Source organism: Solea senegalensis, linkage group LG15, assembly GCF_019176455.1.
Source record: "Solea senegalensis isolate Sse05_10M linkage group LG15, IFAPA_SoseM_1, whole genome shotgun sequence".
In the NCBI taxonomy this organism is placed as follows: Eukaryota; Metazoa; Chordata; class Actinopteri; order Pleuronectiformes; family Soleidae; genus Solea; species Solea senegalensis.
The window spans coordinates 3159101-3180287 of record NC_058035.1 but is presented as its reverse complement, the minus strand read 5'-3'; the positions used below and the strand labels follow the sequence as shown (position 1 = coordinate 3180287).

General features: G+C 41.3%; 1 protein-coding gene across 2 annotated transcripts in view; it reads right to left on the bottom strand.

Annotated features, from left to right (window-relative positions):
• Positions 1–21187, bottom strand: part of LOC122781806 (SH3 and PX domain-containing protein 2A-like) — a 61799-nt gene that overhangs the window by 29703 nt on the left and 10909 nt on the right. For both annotated transcript variants that reach the window (XM_044045827.1, XM_044045828.1), the window contains exons 3-6: positions 17751–17826; positions 16010–16086; positions 13774–13865; positions 5951–5982 (exon numbers count right to left, since the gene is read on the bottom strand). In XM_044045827.1, coding sequence (XP_043901762.1) covers positions 5951–5982; positions 13774–13865; positions 16010–16086; positions 17751–17826 — 277 coding nt within the window. The remainder of the gene's footprint in view (positions 1–5950; positions 5983–13773; positions 13866–16009; positions 16087–17750; positions 17827–21187) is intronic.

Here is a 21187-nt window from a genome sequence, read left to right as displayed (position 1 = left end):
AAGCATTGATCGATCACATGAAATAACATGAACATGAGAAACTCTGCCATTGAACTGAATGTAAGGGATAAGTTGAGGGCTTTCCAGAGAGAAAATCAAACCAGTCCTACATATCAGGTTTGTTATAGAGCGTGTGGCAGTTAAGGAAGATTCTGCTCTGAGCTGTGAAGCAGTGTTTGCTCGTATGAAGCAACTTCAGGGGTCATGGGAGTTCTCCCATTTAAAGTTAGTGATGTGGTAAAAAAACATTCAAAAAATTACATTTACTAGAGGAACAAAGGGAGCATAATTAGTCAACAACAACAGTGAGTGATCCAGTTCTAGGAATTCACTCTTTCCTTTTTTCCCAGAAAATCTTGTTTGTTTTTTAACACATTACAAGCAGAAAAACATTCTGCAGAATTATTGTGATTCTCCTGGGTTTACAACTTGCAAGTGCTAAAGTTATGTTGCTTCTACAGCACTGGCAGCAACTTTCTACGCTGCAAAGAAACCTAACATTTCAAAATCTTGTATGAAATGAGTGCGTCTGTCATTGCTCATCTGATAAAAGAAGCTAAAGACGGAGAGCCAAGATCACAAAACAGTATTTTATTTAACAACCCGTGGATGAAAGTCAACATTTCTTTTGCAATCCTGTCTGTTGCAGCTTCAAGTGGTCGTTTATAAATAACCTACACTATCATAGGAGTCAATATTTGACTTAAGCCTTGTTTAACCCCCCACCCCCCCAAAAAAAAGAGAATCTTTGGGGTTATGTGAGGTTCACTAAGTCTAGAAATGGGAGAATGTGCTAAAGCTTGATAGTTAACTGCTGCTCACAGAAACAAGGTGCTGAAACAGTCAACTGTTGTTTGGAATTTGGAAATGCTCATTTGCCCCCAAATGATTTCCGACGCCCGTTTAAAATCTCTTCATCGACCCTCTGATTAACTCAGGGGTAGATTAACCCTTTTTTTCCCCCCTGACAAGTGTGCACACACGTGCCTCCACGTATGGTATGTAAACACTCACACATGCACACCCTACAGGCCCCCGCAAACCTGCAGCTGAAATAAAGTCTACACATATAAACACACTCCCTGAATCCATGTGCAACAGTGAAATGGTTTCCACTTGCCACGTAAACCTCCTCTCCTCTCCAGCTGCTTTTCACATGCACTACACCCCCGAATGCTTTGTTTCTTTTCCTCTCCTGTCCTCTGCTCATCTCACTTTCCTTCTGAATACAGATTAAAACTAATACTTAAAGCCCCTTGAAACTCAGCGTCCGCAAAGCAGACGATGAGCGTTGCCAAAAAAAAAAAAAAAAAGGATTTCATCACCACTGCTTCTTGTCAAAGGCTGATTTCTTTAGAGTTTGGTTATGACAGCCGGAGTCACAGTTAACTGACAGTGACTCTTACATGTTAAAGCGAAGATAGTGTGTTGCTCTTTGAACCTTACATAGCTGTGATGCTGAGTCAGTCGGCTTCAACCCCTTGAAGCAGGAGTTACAGATTAGGAGTGAAATATGGGCCAACGTCTTACTAAAAACACATGAGATTAAAGGGAAAGTTCAGGTTTTTGAAGTGTGGCTGTATGAGGTCTGACACATAGTCAGCACTTACTTCACTGCCAGCACCGAGAACCAGCCAGAGAGACTTGCTCTCACCAGAAAACATGGCTGCCAGTGAGGACACATAATGAAAGGCTCACCCAAAACAAAAAATCCACATCTAGTCTGCAACAAGTTAAGAATATGTTGTGTGCTTTATCTTGCCGTTAAACAGCATTTTCAGACTGAAAATGGAAGTTGGTGTCGCTTTGCAAACCGCTTGTTTCCTGCACCAAACCTCCACAGAGGAAGTCAGCGATTTTAAAGTCTACTGCTGCCTCCATGAGTAAGTTTAAATATGTTATTTTATGACTTTTATGACTTTCTTTCTATGGACATTGGTGCAGGAGTGTGAGCAGTTTTATAAAATTTGGCTTCCATCTGGAAAAGGCTGTTTAACAGATAGACAACTACACATGGCATAATATGACTGTTTGGTGTCCCAAACTGACATCACAACAACACATCTGTGCTGATGCAGTTACCAAAAGTAATTTCAAAGACATAATTCGCCAACTGTGTAACAAATATTCCTCTCCCATAAAAAAGAAATAAACAACATGTTTTTTATTATTTAATATTTATTATTTTTACAGTCCTTGACCAGTATTGGACCGATGCCCTTACTATTGTAATCGGCTCATCCCAACCATGTCAGTGCTAACATCTACCTCATACAGTTACACTTCAAAAATCCTATCATTTAAGCCCCGCACCACACTAAATAATTGGATAATTGGCCAGATTTCAGTCCCGATCTGGCCCTTCCAACAATCGTGGGGGCAGATTGTAGTCTGGTTTGAACAGATTATCAGGCTAAATTATCCTGTAGTGACAGCAAGTTGATTCCGTCTTCTCAACCATGACTTCATCCACAACTACTTTTTACTTTTCTCAGCACAAAACAGCTATTAACTGACGATGCCGACAGTCCGCCTCAATATCTCAATGGCACATTCTGAAGTCACGTTAAATCCCACAAGTTTCTGTGAGATCCCAAATCGCAAATGTGGTTCTGCGTCTTGACTGCATCGTCTAGTCTGTGCCTTCTCGGGATTAAAACGTTGAAAACCGGTTACAAAGATAGTTGTGTCTGTGGTCACATTTCTTTTGAAAATCAAGTCAGATTGGAAAGTCCTCTAGTGTGAGGCAGGCTTTAAACAGTTCCTATTAAATGAAATGTTTCATCGGCTTTGCTCACGAAAAATCAGTCCTACAAAAAGACAATGGTGCAGACAATGATGACTGTCATCATGAAAACAAAGAGCAAATAGCGAAACCTAAAAGCGGTGATCACGTGTGAGTGATCTCTCTCTCTGAATTATTCTGTTTGCCAGGTAAGAGATCCTACTCAACCCTCTAATCACATGTAGTTTTGTGGGGAAGGACTACATTCTCCTGTTTAGAGCAGGGGCTCAGTAAACTCGTATGTGAGACTTGCACCATGTAATTATGGTCACCATAAGCTGCAGCTACAGCACAAATTCACCGCACACTCACTGCACTTTATCTGCTGTAAAAGAGAAAAATCAATCTTCCTACTGTTGACCACTAATGTCCGGCGTAGCAACAATGTGAAGGATGGGAAATCAAGTATGGCGAGCCTGTGCAGTATGCACTCCGTGCCGACTGAATAGTAAATTATCGTGAGCACCAGTCATTTAGAGAGCTTATTGTTTTCACTGGTAGACTCGATTCCATTGAATGAATGACTGTGAGCATAAATCTTGGAAAGCACAATGCTGATAACATATTTAATATCAAACCAAACCTTTCAGAGCAGGAATTACCGCCCTTAAGTTTAGTTGTCTCGGCCGACCAATACAGCTTCAGTTTACATAATATTTTTCCCAGACTCATAAAACATGCACTTGTTGACTTTAAAGGGAATCAATAACCCTGACCACCAAATTTGAAACCCTGATATTTGACCCCCAACTTCTAGCTCTTTCATTTGTGCCAAATTTGAAAGGATTTCCAAAACATTCTTGGGACCAACATCATCCGTTTAATTCATCCTTGATTCCAAGAAAAAGTTTGAACCAAATTTGATGCATTTTCCCTCAAGGTGTTTCAGGGGTTGAAGGTCTTGATCTTTGACAATTCATTTGAGTCGAAGAGAATGTTTGTGCCAAAGGATTTTCAAAAGGAGACCAACATCATCATCCTTGAGTCCATTGAAATGTTGGAAGCCAATGTGATGCAATTTCACCCTCAAGATATTTCTGAGGTTGATGGTCCTGATCGTTCACTTTTGGCCACCAAACTCAAATCAGTTCATCTTTAAGTCTAAAAGAACAGTTTGCCTCAAGATTTGACAGACACATTTGAATAAGTTCATTTGTGAAGAACACTTGTTCTTTGAGTAACATGGCATGTTAGGAACAAATTTGTTCCCATTTCTCTTGATATATTTCTGAGGTCAGAGGTCCTGGACTTGGACCAAACCACCAAATTCTAGTCAGTTTATCCATGAGTCTGATTGAATGTTTGTACCAAATTTGAAAGGTTTGCCTGGAGATTATGTTCATAAGGTAAAACAAAAATGTGTTTTGTGATGTCACAGTCGCTAAGCAGTTTAATTGGGAGTCCAAGTAAATGTTTGTATCAAATTTGCTCACTGGAATTGGACATCCAGAGATAGTGAGAGAGAGATAGAGGGATGGATGGACAGAGGGACAGGCAACTGGAAAACAAACTGCACTCCACTTGCTGTTGCTGACGTGGAGGCATTAAACTAGCAGCTGCAACTGTGCGAGCAAAAAAATATACAACTATATGACAAACTTTCCAGGCAGCTAATATGAATACTATTGAGACCAATGTAATATCTTGCACTGCCTTGAATGTAGGCTACACACACACACAGCTGAAATAAGACAGTTTTTTTCCATTTCAACAGATAACTGGAATTCCCTGTTACATAAAGCCTCAATACCATGGAACACATAACGAAGTTAGGCTGGAGTCTTACTTCATTTGGTGCCATTTTTGTGCCACAGCGTTTGCTCACAGCGGACGGCACAGAGAAAATTAACTTTCAGGTCACCAACGGGAGACTTTCATCGCATTTCAGCTCCAGAATGTCATAACGTCATCACAGTAGACTGCAGGAACGATGGCAACAAGCCAGCTCTGCATCTGATTGCAGGACTAACGTGCACTTTAGTTATGGGTATTCTAAGACTGCGTGCATGCACATGCATACACAGACTAGCACAGCTGTTCACTAAACCCTTCACATACTCTTCCTACTGCCACCTACGCATGTACCACTTTAATCAGCTGAGTCACTGAGTGTTTCAGTCCATCTAGCACTGACACAAGCACATGGGTTTGCACATTCTTCTTAGGACAATGCGCTGACTTCATCATAGGCATTATCCCTAACCTGACCACAATTCAAATCTTAGCCCTAAACTTAACTTAGTTCATCAGAAATGAGGTTCTGCCTCATAAGAACCAGGTTTTGGCCTCCATCGCGACTGACAAGGTCCTGACAAGGTCAGCGTTTATGCAAGAAAAGGCCCTCAAGACGTAAGAAACGCAAGTGTATACACACACAAACAAATGTGCATCCAACAGCGACCTTTCAGTGAAAATACAGAAAATATAGAGACACAAACAGGTGGTCTGTTGATTATGAATCAATTATTTCCTGTGATTTTTCAGCTGTATGAAAAAGAAACAATTTTATTGGCTGAACAAAATAATGGATTGATCAAGAAGATATTAGGTTGATCATTAATGAAACTAATTGTGAGTAGCAGCCCTAAATAATAGTGATGTGTATTTCATCAGGTCCTGAGCAACACAATGGACGGTCTGGAGTCAATTATGTGAGTGGTTATCAACAAAATCAAACACAGACTGTAAAGAAGACTGGGAGTTTTCAATTAGTAGTTTGAAGTCGCTCAGGATGTTTACTTGATGAAAAGATCTGTGTTTTAATCCAATTGTGGTCAAAGACTTACCAATATTTCCATGATTTAGGAATTTCATAGTGTTGATAACAATTTTTGGTTACTTATTCAGTCAATAACATGTTCAAATAACACATTGAATTGAAAGTGAAGCCCTTTTTAAATTGGTTTTCAAAATATTTCATTTTCTATTCTGCCAGAATGTGTCGCTATCATTACCCACAATGTTTTGCAACCACAGGCAGAGTTTCAGGTGTGTTAAGCTGATGTAGCCTAACACACACACACAAACCTCAAAGTTTTCTAATATTCAGCAGAAGACATGGTTATCAGTATGACACTATAATTCAGACAAAGCACAGAACAACTGTCACATATTTCTAATAAAATATAAAATATAATATTTAATATAAAAGTCCAGTTCCCTTACCTGATTTACGCTTCCCAGAACTTCCACAGTCTCTGAAAAGAAAGCAACACCAAAGAAGCATGGTTAGTTTGAGTCGGGTCAGAGCATTAATAAAATCCGGTCAGGCTAGAGAGTGAATCTCCACCGGGGGAATATCCAGGCGCAGTTGGCACGCGCACGAGTGCCAGCCAAACCCTTGTTGAGAATGCACTCAGAACTTGACCCACTGACAGAAGGAGGGTGGGATGCATGCTCGGCGAGTGTGTGTGGCCAACAACAGTGAGTCAAGGACAGTCACAGCAAATCATCGGATCTTTCAGCAAATACACTGCTATGGTGGACACCGTGTGTGCATAACAGTGATGCAGCTGTTTCTGTTTGTTTACTTGACAACAGGATCATATCCTCTTGGTAAATCCCATTCATGTTTAGATAGAACTGAGACAATGAACCTGCTCATCGGGGTCCCAGTGTGTGTGCAGTCCATTTAAATTAAGACTCTTCCATCACTCAGTTCTTGCTACACCAGTACTGCCTCACACTGGCGTCTAGCTCAGGTTTAAAATATTATTCAGTGTGTCGTTGGAGCTCAGTCTTGCACAGGAGCGGTCCATTTACAAACGCGACAGCAGTTTGGATTATAACTGAAAACACAAAGAAAAGCCCACAAAAAAGTTCAGAGGTCACTTCTACAACTACAATAAATGGTCATTCAGCAGCATAATGGGATCAATGTGTCTTACCCCTGCGCTCAGTCAGGTCTGGAATGATGCTTTTCCAGTACAGAACAGCACGGCTTGGCTCAACTCAAATCGGCTCGACTTGTTTGTTTTTTTTGCTTTTCCATTAGGGATAGTACCTGGTGTTGGCTTCCACTCAATAAACACGATGTTTATACATGTTCGATAATAACTTTGTTCAGAGCACCGGTTGACAGCACGGTTTCCCCCTAGGGGGTGCCATAACGCAGTTGAGGAGTAATACCATATATGAAATGGTCAGAACACAATGTTAACACCTGGTACCTCCTCTGGCGAGGTACCAATATAGGACACTAAAATGTGACGTCGACAGACTGCCAGCCACTGATTGGTCAGAGAGTGTCGTTACTGGAAGAGTCACGAGCACGACGTCTGAAACAAGAATCAAGCCGAACAATGCCGAAATGTAGATCAGTTAAAAAGGCTCAAAAATCCTGAAAACATGCATTGATCTCCTACATTTAGCAAAGGAAATGTCTAAAATCTCAATATTGAACAGAGGAGTCTGTTGTTTTTTGGTGTGTCTGTGCTCCAGTTGTGCGGGAATTACTGAACGATTTCCGTGAACAAATGTTTTTTTCATTAATAATGAACTGAGTCTAATGATTCAGTCACACCGCAAACAACTAGTTCATGTCGCATGTAAAAAGACGTCGAGGCAGTTTCGTGCTATGATGACCCTGCCCACGTTGAGGAGGCACACTGACATATTGGAAAACAATGTGAATGATACCGAGCCGAGTAGTGCTAGAAGACCAAACAGAATAAAATCACCAAAGATTATGCCCTACAGCTTTGAATACATGCTAATTCCATAATTGTTCTAACACACATTTGATAGGAAGCCCTGGCTTGTGCTTGTGTAGTTAACAGAGCTGCAGAGAGAGAGAGAGAGAGAGAACACTGAGGATAGACTGAGGTTTGATGCAGATGGGAACAGACACCCGACCGACAGGATCTGAGAAATGGTCAGTTATGGGCATGAGTACACGTTTGGATAAACCTTGTCCAGCTTATGTAAGGCTACAGCTCGTTCATCAGCTCTCTGTGTTTACAGTGGGACTCCTCGACATACAGGTTACTTTGGTGATGAGATCATTAATCCTGCGTCTGCAAAGACAAGTCAAAATTTAAACACAAATCAACATAAGCTGAGGGTTTTTGTAGATGGAGAGATTGTCACGTAAAAAATAAGTATGACTGTCTTTGCTCATCTGATCGTGATCCCAAAAACATTAGTGCTTTGTGGCTGGAAGTCAACTATTTGACAAGTTCAGTCTCTGGACCTGGGCTCCAAAGAAGCTGCTTCTCTTTTGTTGAAAAGAATAACAAATATAACAAATAAAATCTGTGTATGGTAAATTTATATGTGTTGACCTCAATAAAAAAAAAAGGATTCCTGATGCTCAAACAAACACTAGTTGTTGCTTAATGAAAACATTTTTTAACAATAACTGTTTCCTTCTGTTGCTCCAAATAACGTCATTTTTGGCACAAAGTCTTCCTCCTTCTAGATGCACGAACAAATACGAGACAGATCAGTAATGAACATGTCAAATCGATCACATCGCAGCTTACAGCCCAGTTCGGCTTCATGAAAAAGAACACGACATAGAAAGTTACATTTGGAATAAGGCTGCAAATGTTAACCTTGAGTACACTATTAAACTGGATTGCGACACAGTGGAAGCTGTGTTTGTGTTGGATCTTTTGCGCAACGTTCATACTGTGGGGGGGAAAACAAAACATCACAAAACCTCTCTATGACTTTCATGAATGTCGAGATGATATGATGGCAAGAAAATAAGTTTATGCTGAGTCAGCTTTAATATGTATTGTCAAGGATGGTGAACGTCAGTTAAGACAATTTGAAATGCAACAGAAATGGTTTAAGAAGTATTTTTTTGTCAGAATTCACACTGAATTCACTGAAGACTTCTTTCCTCGTGCAATACAAGAATTGATACACCAGGGCAAATATTGGTATTTTAATTAACGCATTAAGACACTAATTTCGCACCTTAGTGAAACGAACCAAACCTTTTGAACAGCGTATTCCCCTCCTCGCCTGAGGTGGCGCTGCATCAAGAATTACTGAAGGAGAAAACACGGAGCAGCATCAAATCCTATCGTGTTATGTGAACATACGACACATACACTGCAACAATGGGCTCAGCCATTTCTCCCGGTTTGCATTCTACACACGCGTATATTTTGGTTTTGTGTTTACCCACAATGCCCTGTGTTGTAGTTCACTTCCTGCATTTTGTTCATTTAGAGCGAATCGAGACCTACGTTTTCAGGCGGACCAGAGTTCTGCTGCGCATTCGGTGGCGCTGCTCAAATGAATGAGGGGTTAGACAGATATTGCGATGCATCGCTGTATGATCGTCTTGCAATATATTGATTATCACAGAATTGTTGTATCGTGATAATATTGGTATCATGAGGTACCCTGTGATTCCCACCCATCCCGATATCTGATCTCTTTGATACTGATTCCTGAACGCTACTTTCATCAATACTATTTTTATTATTAACTCAGTTTTGGCAAAATAATAAAATAAAAATACACAACACATTGTGGAATTCGATCTCGGTCAAAGAGTATGCTGCATGTTTATTGGCTCACTGACACTGAAGAGAATAACTCCTCAGGCACCACAATTTGATATTGAATGACAACACATTTTCAATACTAGGTGATACAGAGGAAGTTCGATATACAGCCCGAAGTTCGGTCAATACAGCTTTAAGTATTGAAGTTCAATAATCAGCCTGAGATCAGCGATGAAACTGAGGTTTGCACACAACAAGGCTGGAAGGTGTGACAAAATGATGGGGGGGATAAAGTCGATGCTTGACCTTCTCTCTCTCTCTATCTCTCGCTGACCCATAGCACAGAGCTGGAATTATATTATCTACCCAGGAAGAGGCTGAGCACACAATTCTGTCTGTGTGCACTTTTAGTTTAATCAGCAGTAAATTCCAGCTGAAGAGGGGATGGTAGGGGAAGCAAAAAAACAAGAATATAAAAACACGCTCACTTAAAGCCGCAGTAGGCGTGAATGCTAGAGAAATAGTTGAATGTTTAAATGTCCAAATGTAAGAATTAGTGACATCTAATGGTGAGACTGCAGAGTGCAAAAAAACAATGTATGTGGACTAAGACATTTTTCTTCAATTGCTAGTCCTGCCATTCCAAAACATCATGGCAGTACTTGCTGCTACACTATGTCCGATAAAAGAAAAATAGGCCTCATTTAACAGTATTTTTTTAAATCTACTGCACTTATTTTACAATTTTCAATTTAAAACTTGATTAAAAAACACATTTATTTCTTCATATTTAACAACTCTCCTTTGGGAATCACTGGCACTGAGTTTCCACTTCAAAACACACAAAAAACACATGTCCCTTTAGGCTTCTGTCCAAGAGTGATGGCACAAAATGGCAGCTTCCATAAAGCAAGGCCCTTGTCTTTAAGCTCCGGTGCAGAAATTCCCGTCGACTCCCATGAGGAAGTGTGAGTAACTACCAAAACAATGCCAGTGTCTCTACATGATGTCAAAGTCCAAAACTAAACAACTTTTATTTTAAAATATACACTTACAGTATCTTCAATTTCTGCCACTCAACCCTCCTAAATGTCACACACTGGACCTTTAACTGCGTTAACTATCAGGCTCTCTTTTAAACTCCATTTAGTTGCATTTTTACAGCGTAGAAATTTGCATTTTTATATTTTTCTTTAAATCCGTTTAGTGTCTTGCGCAAGATGAAACAAAACAGAGAAGGCAACTAGTGTGGAACTCACAACAACATTAACATTTTATGAAGCACACAGTCTTATTTGAAACTATCAATAGATCATGTGACTCTCTTATTCTGGGATGAATTGCCATTAAAGACAAAAAATAATCAACGACTCCAAAAGCAGGTGTTATTCTCTCTCTGATGATTAAATTTACATATTAAATTTTAAATGTTTAAAATGTGTATTTGATTTTAGAATTAAAAGTCTTGGAAGGTTAGTCGCATAAGTCAAGGGGAGAGGGAGTACACCTCATACTGTTCTGCTTACATGACGTTCACACCCACATGCATGTGTGTACAAACCGCGCTAAGCACATCATTTAAGGTCCAAAGCCCGTGAGAGTGAGTCCGTCCAGAGCTTGAGTTGAAAATAACCATCTGTCAACACGTAACTGCAGCTCGCTCTTTGTAGGTGGGCCAACACACGAGGAATGTGTGAGAAATTAAGTTTTCCTCAGCGGAGCCAAAAGGAGTGAAGTGTCCGCGCGGCTGCATGTAAACATTACACAGACTCTGAGGCCTGACCTCACGTCGACCACTGCAGGACTGACCTCCAGCTCTGGAGTCATCAAGTCGACATCACCAACAGGAAGTGATTCTTTTTATTCTGGTTTGAACACAGGACACTTTGGTCTTTAGACTGTTCTTTAGTAAAGTAATCAGCATGCCGCCTCACAAAAATCACAAAAAAATTCTCTATGTATAAATATGAATCTAATAAAGCCATCAAGATATTAAAAATAGAGCAAATAACCATCTGCGAGCACTTTGTGTGTGAGTGGGTGTCAATAAATCAAACAATCATCCTTTCTGTGCAACAGAACACACACATATTTATATAATTAACTATTTTTTTATGATCACCACTCCCTCCTTCCAACCTTTTCCCTTTTTTTTAATATGTGCAGTGACATCTTTACGCCATTAGATGGCAGTAAGAGACGAGGGCTTAACTGCCCACTGGCAGAAAAAAAAGAAAATCCATGTTGCTGTGATTGTGAGTTATTGTTCCTCTGGGAGTAAATGAGGACATGTTGGACACAAGTTGAACAGCCTGAATTCATGAAAAAGAACTAAATCTGAGTCAAATTATTATCTCCTGAGCTGGCCGATTGATACATTTTTATAAAATCAATGAAAATACATTATAAATAGTGATAATAAAGATAATGAAAAAGTCATACGACTATTCCTCTTTATTTACATATTTTTACATATATAAAAGGTGGTTTGCACCATTATTAATTCCTCCTGTTCTTGTCTGGCAACTCTTTCCCTGTTCTATCTGTTTTTTGTCTGTGTATTTGTAACGTATATGTACTGTACATATGGTCTTGGGGACTTATGGGGACAAATTAAGTCTGACAGGATGTGTTGTTCATCAGTTCCCCTTATTATTTTTCTCAAAACGTGATGAAATCGTTGAGCTGTGGACACTCGTCTAATTCTGAACACTCACCGCAGCTCACACATGGCATCGCGGGAGCGCCGTCTCTCTTTGTGCGCACACGTACGAGCATGCGCCACAGAACAACACCATAAAAGTCACTTCTGACATGACGCAGGTCGGCCAGCACTTGGGTGGCATGACTCTTAGACCTCAACATCTCAATTTAATCTGAGCACGACTGTCTGCAAGCCTGGAGGAGGAGGAGGATCTCACTTTGAAGTGGGATTAGCGTGTGAGGGTTTTTGGGAGGTTAGAGGTTAGCGGTGGTGGTTACAGAGAGACGTCTCAACGACATGTTTTTTTAGTCTTCTTATGTGTCGATGAACGTGCGAACAACATCTTGGTGGGTTTAAATTGAAGTTTTACTGTGAAAAATACCATTGGAGACACACGTAAAACAAACATGTACCAAAGAAAGAGGACAGAATTTACACAGAGCGTAATGGAGCAGCCACTCTGTAATTACTCCCACTCTGACTTTGAACTGAGGATGACAAATGACCAGACTGAGAGGCTCATCTGCTGTCATGACTACGCACATCCCACACGCATTTGTTCTGGGGTCAGGTGTCACCTCCTCCCAGAAATCACCATTAATTAAAATAAAGTCCTCCAACATTGGCATCAATCAATCATCTCTTGGACACAGCGAAGCCTCTGGATCACGATGGGTCAGCCTGGGTGAAAGGGATCTGCCTCACATGTGGCGCTTTTCCATTATACACTTCTAGCACTACTCAGCTTGATTTATTTATTTTTTTTGCTTTTCCATTAGTGATAGTACCTGTTATCTGGTGCTAAAATGTGACGTCATCAGACTGAGAGTGTCGTCACCGGAAGAGTCATGAGCGAGACGTCCGACTTACGAATCAAAGTGAACAATGCCCGACCGTAGATCAATTTAAAAAGTCTTAAAAATCCTGAAAACAAGTGTTAATCCAACATTTAGCAAAGGAAATCTGGCGATCGTGAGCCGAAGCACAACACATTCAGTGGTATTTCAGTTCAGTGAATGTGTCGGACAGAGTCTGTGATACGGTCATGCAGGAAGTACTGAACGATTCAGTGAACAAATCTTTTAAATGAACTGATTCTAATGATCCAGTTACAGTGAAAAACAACTGCTTTGACCGCCACTAGTGTGTGTCGCGTATAAAACGATGACACGGCCGTGCTATGATGACCCCGCCCACGTCGAGAAGGAACTATGAAGTCACGGAACACGACGTGTAGGATACCAACCTGAGAGTCGAGTTGAGTAGAGCTAGAACAGTATAATGGAAATGAAGACCAGTCCATAAATCGTAGTACGGAACTGTGGGCTAGGCCTCTGAAATCACACATTTGGGGAAAAATCTTGCCACGGTCAAGCGGCAAATTATCTAATGGTGTCAGATGTAGCTAAACGAGGGTTTACGGTCCTGGTTAATAATAAGAATAATTTGTACTTTATAAATCCCATTGGAAGATTCGTCCTCTTAACCTTTTGAACCTTCCCAGATCTTCTGAGCAGCCACTTAGCAACGATGGGGTTGGGTACCTTGCTCACAGGCACTCCAGCTCAACCCAACCTGTCAGGATTCGAAATGGTGCTCCTTCAGTTACAAGCCAAAATCCCTTTCCACGGGGTGCCCAAACAGCATTTATCAGTGTGTTTTTGTATTTTCATGTGGATGATGTTTTAGAGAGTTTATCACGAGGAGAAAATACCAACCTGCGTGTGGTTGACAACCCTCCAGAGGGCAATGTTTGGTACCTCACAGGTCATATAACAGCAACTGTGTGATCTCAGCAGTACACAATGACAGTTACTCACTCAGTGGGAGGGTTAAGATCCTCGGAATTGGTCTCAAAGAACTTCAGGACCTCATCGCTTTGGGAAATGTTGGAGGGAAGCTTCATCAGAGCCTGTGGGAGAAGAAGGAGGGGGAGAATGAGTCGCTGGGTTGCAACAAAAACATGTGATTAAAAGGTCGCATTTGTTTTGGTTTGAGTGGCAGTGGGGATTCAGTTGATAGGACTTTATCAGTGCGGTCAGTAATGTGAGAGGAGCAGGCGGAGATGTGGAGGGTGTGGAGGGGAAGGAAGACAGCTTCCCAGCTACGAGCGAGGGTTAAAACAAAGGAAAACACACTGAGGTGATCAACTATGACAACCATGTGTCTGTCTATGCTGCACAGGAACCCAAATATATCTTTATTAAAACAATATTTTAAAAAAGGGAATCCAGTTTTGTTGCTTTAAAGTTTTTTTTCTTTTCCCTTCAAAGCTCAGTTCCTCTAAATGAAACCTGCTGCCACACTTGGCAAACGCACCTGCCCCACATTCCCGGCTCTGACCCACTGAGAATAAGAGGGTCAGGGAGCGGCCTGCACACACCACTACACCCTCAGTCTGCTGATTCATTCTTATTCTTTTGGATTCTGTCTTACCGCCGCTCTGTGCGCCCATTTCCCTCGTTTCCTTTATAGGCAGCCTATTCACATGGGTGACAGGAAACGAGCAGCACAGATAGAGCAGTTACTTTCCTGTCAAGGCTGGTGGAGGAGATAAACTTCCAGAGGCTGGACTTGAAAATACTGCAGCTAATTTTCTGGGAGCAAAGCTGTGAGATGCAAATATTTAATGTGAAGAGGAGACTGATATCCACGCAGAAAATGATCATATAGGGAAAGTTCTATTTCCATCCTGGTCATTCTTCTTACACACAAAAGCCCCAAATTGACTCTAAACACAAGCCTGGAATACACAAAGATGTGCCTAAGGGTGGGACTATGACATCATTGTTTTCCCAAAGTTGAGTATTGGTTGTATACACAAAATCACAAGGGTGACAATTTGAGTCGTTTTCACTCTGTGACCCATTTTCCAAAAATAGCATTTCAGAGCTCCACAAACACCCGTTCTGTGTTGATAAAAAGTATAATGCAAAGAAAAACTTTTGCGGATTCTCCTAAACTTGTTCACATGTGTACGAGCCCTGAAAGTCTGAGACTTTAATTTATGGACATTGTGTCCAGGATGTTACATATTGTCAAAAGTAATGAAAAGTCCCAACATAAATAACCATACTGTCCAACTTTTTTTTGTTGGGAAATTGGGCACCTAAAGGGTGTAGCTGCATACAACCCAGTGAATGTGTGACTTTTGCAGTTCCAAACCCAAAACACGCCATTTGCCAGTTTTAAATAAACTGTACATTACAAATTCATCATCAACATCAAATTATGCAGGACCTGCATAATTGCCCATGCCCACTTAGTACCCTTTCCAGGGTACTAGTACCGATGAGAAGCCCAAACACAGTTGGGGAACCCATGAACAAACCTCCTTGGGAACCCATAATCCTTATGGGGCCCATGGACATGCTGGCTGGGAGGCTACACTGTTTTACGCTGATGATGTTGCTCTATTTACATAGCGGATTGTCACGAGGCGCCATCTCTGCTAGTGTTTTTGTCTTGCTTAGTTCAGTTCTTGTGTTAGTTTAGGTTTAAAGTCACGTTAAGTTCATGTCACTTTTGGTGTGGGTTTGATTTTCACTTCCCCTTTTATTTTGGTAAACGTCGTCCCGTCTTCCTGTCGTGTGATTTCTTCAGTTGTCTCGACACATCTCCCCTAATTCCCTCATGCACTTCACCTGGTGATCCTTAAGTAATCACTCGCACCTGCCCTTGATTCCCTCTTCCCTATATAGTGTCCACAGTCCCTCTGTCATGTTTCTGTGCGTCGTTTATGCTGGCAGAGAACATGTCCGCCTTTTGCTAGGAAACTCAAGAGTCAAGTCTTGTTTTTGTCGAGTCTAGTCTAGTCTAGTTTAGTTTCTCCTTCTGTGATGAAGTGATTTTGGAAAATAAAGACTCTTGAAGCATTCATCGGGCCTCCTGTTTCGTGCATTTGGGTCCAAGCAGTGTATTCACCGTTCCTAACACGGATGCTGCTATAGCCATCTGGCCTACAAAACCTGCAGTGGACACCCAAGCCAGATAAGGGTCCAAACCGTGGTGAACCACACCGGTATCACTGAGCTTAAAAGGGATGCACAGCCTTACTTTGCAGTAATTATCCAGGTGCTTGAGTCTTCTGACGGCGACGTCTCTGATGTGACTTCGGCGAAACAGGACTTTACCTGTGGGAGAAGAGAGAGCAGTCACTTGTAAAGAAATACTGAACATAAGAAACATTCAAAAGAGTCAAACAGGAAAATTATTCAGACATCACCGACGTGTGGATGAAAACTTATTTAACAGGATATCATATCGGAACATCGAAGTGCCACTAATGCAATAAAGACAAAGGTACTTTTCCTTGGTTGCATAAAAAAGGAGGTATACGCTATTGTGTTTTTTTACATGAGGTACAAGAGAGCAGTTCCTCTGTACTGTGAATCCAGTCATGATTGTTCTGTAAAAACTGTTTAAGTGGCCCAGAGGAAAAAACAGTAAAAGAAATGAGTCACGGGGAGTGAATACATTATTTTCTATCACCGCTGCACTTTTAACATCATGATGACTCGTTTAGGGCAAAGAAAATTCTATATATCAGTTTTCAGATTATGTATTGACATCATGATTATTATGGTAAAAGAGAGGTTTTATTCATCACAGTTTTTTACAGCTGTACATTCAACACTTTTATTTTACACAACCCTGTGTTTTATTCCCACATCTTTTATCCCGGTTACTTCATTTTTCTCAAAAGGTCATGGTGTTGGTCTCAGTGTTTCAGTGGTCGAGTGAGTCGTCTTTCGACTATAGGGTGTGTGTTTGATTCCCGGCTCTAGTTCAGTCTATTCTAGTCTAGTCTGCATGCTGATGTGTCCTTGGGCAAGACTCTTAACCCCATGTTGCTCCTGACAGCAATGGGTGTGTGTGATAGAAAATAACTCACACATACAGTAGATGCACTGTATGAATGTGTCATCATGACACACTCGTATTTAGTGCAGCTTCTTGGAGCACATAGTGTTTACACTACTGAGATTATATCTGAAATAAACAGATCGTTAATCTCCATAACGGATGGTATTTACGAGTGTGGGGTTCAGTACACTTCAGTAACAGGTCTGATGCAAGATTGATTCTAAAAACAAAATGATAAGGGGATTTAAATCCATAAATCGATCTATAAATCCTCACTTTTTGAACTCCGAGCAAACTCGCTGCTTAAATCAGCATCTTAATGTGTGAAACCCACTGACAGCAAAATTGCACACACGTCCAAACTGGCACTGGTCAGACTTGAGCAGTGCCGTCTGTCTAACAATGGCTCTCTTCACTGACAGAATCCCTCTCTACCGGCCTCCTACTGACATGGCAGACCACAAATTGATTTGTCCTGGGTGAAGCACGGCAGTGAATAAAACAACACAGTGTGGTAGGCCACGCTATGGACCACGTAGGAGCAGTAACAAACACTTTGGTTGTGCGCGAAAATGTCTGGAGGCTCTTGTTTTTTATGCTCTCTCGGAAAATTGATGTGGCATTGTGTTGACCGGGGTGCCACATGGCAGAGCAGTGTTGCCTCACAGCAAGAGGGTGACCTGTTAGAATCCCAGTTCGACCGAAGCTGGAGAAGCTCTCTAGCTTCCTCTCACGGTCCTAAAACATGAATTACTATCTAAATTGAGAGTGAGGGTGAATGGTTGTTTGTCTGTCTGTGTTTGACCTGTGACCTCTTCCAGGGTGTACCACGCCTTTCACCGTATGTCAGCTGGGATTGGCTCCAGGCCCCCCAGCGACCCTCATGTGGAGGATAAAGCGGTAGATAATGAGTCGAGTGAGTGTTTATCACCTGGCAAAAAAGGGATAATCCTCTTTTTGGGGTCCTTCTGTCCTCCTTCAATGGGGAACTTATCAAGGATTCGCATCTGCAAAAGAGAGACACAGAGGAAGAGAAGTGAGACAAAAGCAGGGATTGTTCATTCAGTGTGATGCGTGCCGCCACGAACAGCAAACAGTCATTATATCCTAACTGCTTCCTTTGAGCTGCTTTAAGTTGATCAGCGCAGAGTTGAAAGTGGACGGATCGGAGATGAGAATAGAAACAAGCAGGAGGTTGCAAACTCTCCAGGAACAGTTGACCTCCTTGTTACAGTGCATGGGTGTAATTACATCTGGTCTGAAAAGCTACTGTGTCGTGAAAAAAAAGGCTTCAAACAGTCTCACTTTGATCTCTGAGGCAGCAGACAAGGTTGCGTCACCTGCACTTAAGTACTGAAAAAAAAATAAAAAATAAAAAAAGCAAAGTTCCACTTAAGGAGCTTAAAAAGGAGGTAGATGTTAACACATGATACATGTTTCCATTTAGAGGATTTTCCGAGATAATGCGAAAAAGAAATGGGACGTGCTCTGCTGAGTCTTTTATGGAGGACAACAGAGCGTCTTACAAGTGTAGCAGTAAATGTTAAAGCATGTGTCAGCTCGTATATATATATATATATATATATATAAATATATACATATATAAATGTGTGTGGATACGTCCTGTCTGTAAAGGAAACATATGATGTACGGACATGCTCCAGTGAGAGCTGGAGGAGGGAAACAAAAGAAAACAACATGCAATGCAAATGTGTTAAGTATGCGTCTGTATTGAATCATGGACAAGAGTTTCTAGTTTCCCATTGGCATAAATCACAGCGGTGTCATAGTTGCACGTACACACATCGCATCCTACAGTAACGGCACCATGGAAATCCAGATGCAGCCCTGCCTTGTTCCAGATGTTCTCTGCTGCTGATAAACAGCAAAGATGCTGAACGTCAACTTAAAGTGTACTCGACTGCAAGGAGGAGGAGGAGGAGGAGGAGGAGACAATGACCTGTTCTCTGTCTAGACTGAGCCAAAAAGAACCAGGTGGACAAACAGCATCGGAGCTTGGAGGACAAAGTTGGATCCACTCTGTCTGGGCAAGTAGGAGTTGTTTGTAGAAACTCTCCAGTCAGAGCTGGTTGGGTTTCTCTTCTTGTGGTTCTTTCTTTTTTTTATGCACTCCATTGCTGTCTTTGCTAAACCTCTAAATTTGCTGTAGGCATTCCCCCTCCTCCAAAATACAGACAGCAATTTTTGTTTTTGCTACTTATATTCTGGGGAACAGCTGTTATTGTAGTGTTTTTTTAAAGGGGCAAAACAAAAGGGCTGAGTCGAAAGAACAGTTCTGGTTAACCACACCTGCACAAAACATCGTGGTAAAACTGAGACAGAAGGACAACAAAGCAAAAAGTACAGTAATCCCAAAAATCTCGGTTTTCGTTTGTCTGACACATTGAGCTGCACACTAATCATGTTATCATCCTCCCAGCTGGATGAGGATACTCCCTCAGAGATGGGGAGTGTTCACTCCACACCTTCAGGAAACGCCTCAGCCACTGGAGAAGCTTCTCATCCAGGAGTGTCGGTATCCCTGAGGGAGCCGTCTGCGGCTACATCAGACAGAATTCAGAGGCTTCAGGGACTTTATTGTCTCACATTGTGTGTGGCTACATCCATATGTTTACATTTAAGAAAGTTAAAGCTTCATATCAGAAGTAATCAGTGGGGTGAGAAAAATACACTGTTATTGGTCCAAAACTGCTCAAAATGACTGGATCAAGACAAATCCAAATCTTCAGCACACACAGGAAAAGTGTGCTATTGTCATGTGACCCCAAATGTACGCGTGTGAGGGACGCAGTGATCATGGGAGCCATGTGGAAGTATTTTAAGATGGAAGAAGGAAGCAAAAAGATTGATATCGGTATCGGTATAGATACACAAGGAAAACAAAAAGTGGTATCTAGAGGTTTGACTGAACAGTTACTTTTTCCCCAAAAGGTTTCACTATTTTTAACTTGATCAGCCCTCGCCTGACCAGTTTAGATGCCAGGTCCTTTGGGTTTGAGTCCCCAGGTCTACAAAATACGACCTAAGTTATATTTATCGACTTATCTGACCAACAAGGACGTAAAACCGTTAACTTCACATAATATTGTTGAAGTTGTAGCAGAATAAAACCACTCAGAAAGTGATTTCAGGTAACTACGTCCTCATTTCCAAAGGTATCCATTTATACCCATCCAGGCTAAATCACAGCCCCCAAATCTTCAAAATACAAGAGAGCAAACTTCTACAGTTTTGGGGCTCTGAAATGCAGGGTAGAGTGAGGACAGCAGGCGTAACCGGAGCGGAATGTTTGCATTTTTAAACATGGTGGAGTAATGTTAGCTGCAAGCGCTCCAACTGGGAAAATGAACATTATCTGCATGGAAACAGGTGCTATGATGCAATCACATTTCCACATCTCCTTCTGCACACTGTTGTGAACAAGAGCTTGAGCAAGAGAGTGCATTACATACTCAATCACCAAACGTATCTCTATTTTGTATGACTTACGACGACGGGAGAAAACCCGCACAAGCTACTGTAAACTGTAATGACAATAATCAGGAGCATTTAAGTGTAACGGCACTCCCAGGAGCGAGAAGGGAGGGAAAGAGACAAAGAGATGTGCAGCAGACAAAGAAGCTGCTCACGGAGGAATCTCAAGACTGGGGGAGTTTGAAGGAATGTTGGAGTGGGAAAACAATCCGAATCCATCTCTGGGATGTGTTTTGACATCTACATGACAGTTGTTTACTGCAGGGAGATTAGGGTGCAACATCCTTCTTGGTCAAAAACTGTGTGTGATTTACTAACATTTTGTTGTGCATGTTGTTTTAAAGGCAGTGTCATCATTACCAGTAAACAAGTAGGATAAACTCATCATCTCATTGCTGCAACACTGGAAAGTTTGTTCACGTTTTTTTTGGGCTGCTCATCTCGTAGGCCTTATCCAGTCAGGAAGATCTTTCTATACACAACCTTTGTCCTTTTTGTTCTTAAAGGGTTTTCCATAGACATGGCATTGTATCAAGAAATGTCTTCATGCGTACATGTGCAAAAAGTAATCACTTTATCAACAATAGAATAATAGCGTACACACAAGCACACATAGGCCAAACTGTCACACTACACACTGATCTAAAGTGGAGCAAAATACTTAACTACTGAACTTCTAAATCTACAGTAAGACTCATTAAAACTTGTTTTAATGCTTTAGTTAGCTATCAAAGACACAAATAATGAGCAAGGCAATGCTTACCACGAGGTATATAAGTAAAGTAAAGGAGTATGATTTTTCAGCCAAAATATACCAAGGTTTTCTTTTCACCAAGCCTGGAAGACGCACAAAGTATGTATTAGCCATTAGCC